The sequence below is a fragment of the Diabrotica virgifera genome, chromosome 6 (genome assembly GCF_917563875.1).
Source record: "Diabrotica virgifera virgifera chromosome 6, PGI_DIABVI_V3a".
Lineage (NCBI taxonomy): Eukaryota > Metazoa > Arthropoda > Insecta > Coleoptera > Chrysomelidae > Diabrotica > Diabrotica virgifera.
In genome coordinates this window covers 166692346-166694284 of record NC_065448.1, presented here as the reverse complement: position 1 = coordinate 166694284, position 1939 = coordinate 166692346, and the positions used below count along the sequence as shown (strand labels likewise).

The following is a 1939-nucleotide window of genomic DNA, read 5'->3' as shown; positions in this document are numbered from 1 at the left end:
GTCCCAACTGTGAAACGCATACACAGAACATTTGCAGAGGAGTACAACTACTCAGGTTCCATAGAAAGCCTACGAACAGTAATTAGAAAGATGGGATTTCGTTGGCGAAAAACCAGAACTAATAGAAAATTATTAATCGAAAAGCCCAATATTTAACATCTTAGACTGAATTTCTTACGTAGTATGAAACGTTACAGGAACGCAAATCGCCCAATTATATACATGGATGAAACATACGTCCATTCATCTCATACCTACCAAAAGAGCTGGTCTGATAGTTCAAACAAGGGCATACAAAAACCAGTAACTAAAGGACAGATGCTTGTGATAGTGCATGCTGGAGGTGAAAGTGGTTTTGTTAAAAACGCTTATCTGCGCTACAAACCTACTATAAAAACAGGAGATTATCATGATACAATGAACTACGACAATTACAAAAAGTGGCTTCAGGATAAACTGATACCAAATTTGCCCCCGAACAGCGTTTTAGTGATTGATAATGCACCGTATCACAACGTACAAACTGAGAAATGTCCAACTATGTCTTCCAGGAAAGCAGAAATGCAGCAGTGGCTGACAACGCGAAATATTTCCTTTACAGATGACATGTCGAAATTTGAATTATACGACATTAAAAAATTACACAAACCTCTGTTTAAAACCTATGAAATTGACAAAATACTCGAGGATAAAGGACATTCAGTTTTACGGTTACCCAAGATATTATCCGGATTTGAATCCTATAGAGTTAGTATGGGCTTCTATGAAGCAATATGTCGCTGAAAAAAATGTCAGTTTTGATTTTAAATTAGTGAAAAGTTTGTGTGGAAAGTGTGTGTGGAAAGTTTGTGTGGATTGAATAAAACGATGACGACAAATGTTATGGAAATGGATACGAGAAAGGTTATAAATATCTCTTTTAACAAAAGGTACTGGTACAAAGACACCATATTTATGCTTCACCGGGACCGAACATCTAATTTCTATTTAGTATTGCAATAGACGATTTTATTACTACTTTATTACCCTACTGCTTACGCCCTTTTTCTCCGAAACCTTTTGGTCAATATAATGCTAATATAAAGTATAAATAGTCAATATAAAAATATAATTTTTGGTTTATAATGCCATAATTTATAGCAACACAAGCGGTTTTTGTTGGATCTATTTTATTACATCTCACTTTGTAAAAAAAAATACTACAAATATACTGAAGAAAAGTAATGACAGTAATAATAATTGTGTACGGGACCTATTAGAAACTATTCAAACTTTACGTTTCTATATTTGTGTCTCCGATTGTACCTATATTTTAAAGTTCACCCGCGCGTACAGGCTATCTTTTTCCTTCCGAGTGCGTTCTCACTTCATTGTTCGCGCAGGCAGTTAGAATTTCAGACTTTCAGCTATTCTTGGTGAACTGTACGCCTCTCTGATGATGACTCCAATTAGAGTCGAAAATCGTCGATTTAGAGTGCTGGTTTGCGCTCCCTGTTCTAAGTGAAAAATAAGACAGCTTTGCCTTCGCATCGGAACTGAATAAAAATGGAATACATTTTTATTTTGTTTTAAAACTGTTCGATTATTACTGTTAGAAGAAGTAACTGATGTAGAGGCAAAAGAACTAAAAAGAAAAAATATCAAATAATTAAGCACTGGATTGACAGTTCACACTATTCCACTGGCGTTGGAATGCGCGAGCTGGAATGAAAAATAGACCGCCATTCCAGTCAAGTGGACTGGACCGATCACTGGAATGGTAGGTACATTCCAATGCAAGTTCACATTATTCCATTGCCATTTCAACGCTCGACTGGAATGCTGGACTGCAGTAATGCGAACCCGTGATTACGTCACTCCAACGGTATTTCATTACTATCTTCTAAATATATCTTCTATCTTCTTATATGTTTATAAATAAGTCATCACAATTATTATA

General features: G+C 35.6%; 1 protein-coding gene across 1 annotated transcript; it reads left to right on the top strand.

The window, feature by feature from the left end:
* Positions 1–222: 222 nt before the first annotated feature.
* On the top strand, positions 223–783 carry LOC126886233 (uncharacterized). The gene has a single exon (XM_050653097.1). It carries the CDS (start codon positions 223–225, stop codon positions 781–783), a length of 561 nt encoding a protein of 186 aa, XP_050509054.1.
* Positions 784–1939: the final 1156 nt, after the last annotated feature.

Excerpts from the sequence above, each read along its gene's own strand:
- LOC126886233 (XM_050653097.1), top strand. The coding sequence starts at position 223 with ATGGATGAAACATACGTCCATTCATCTCATACCTACCAAAAGAGCTGG.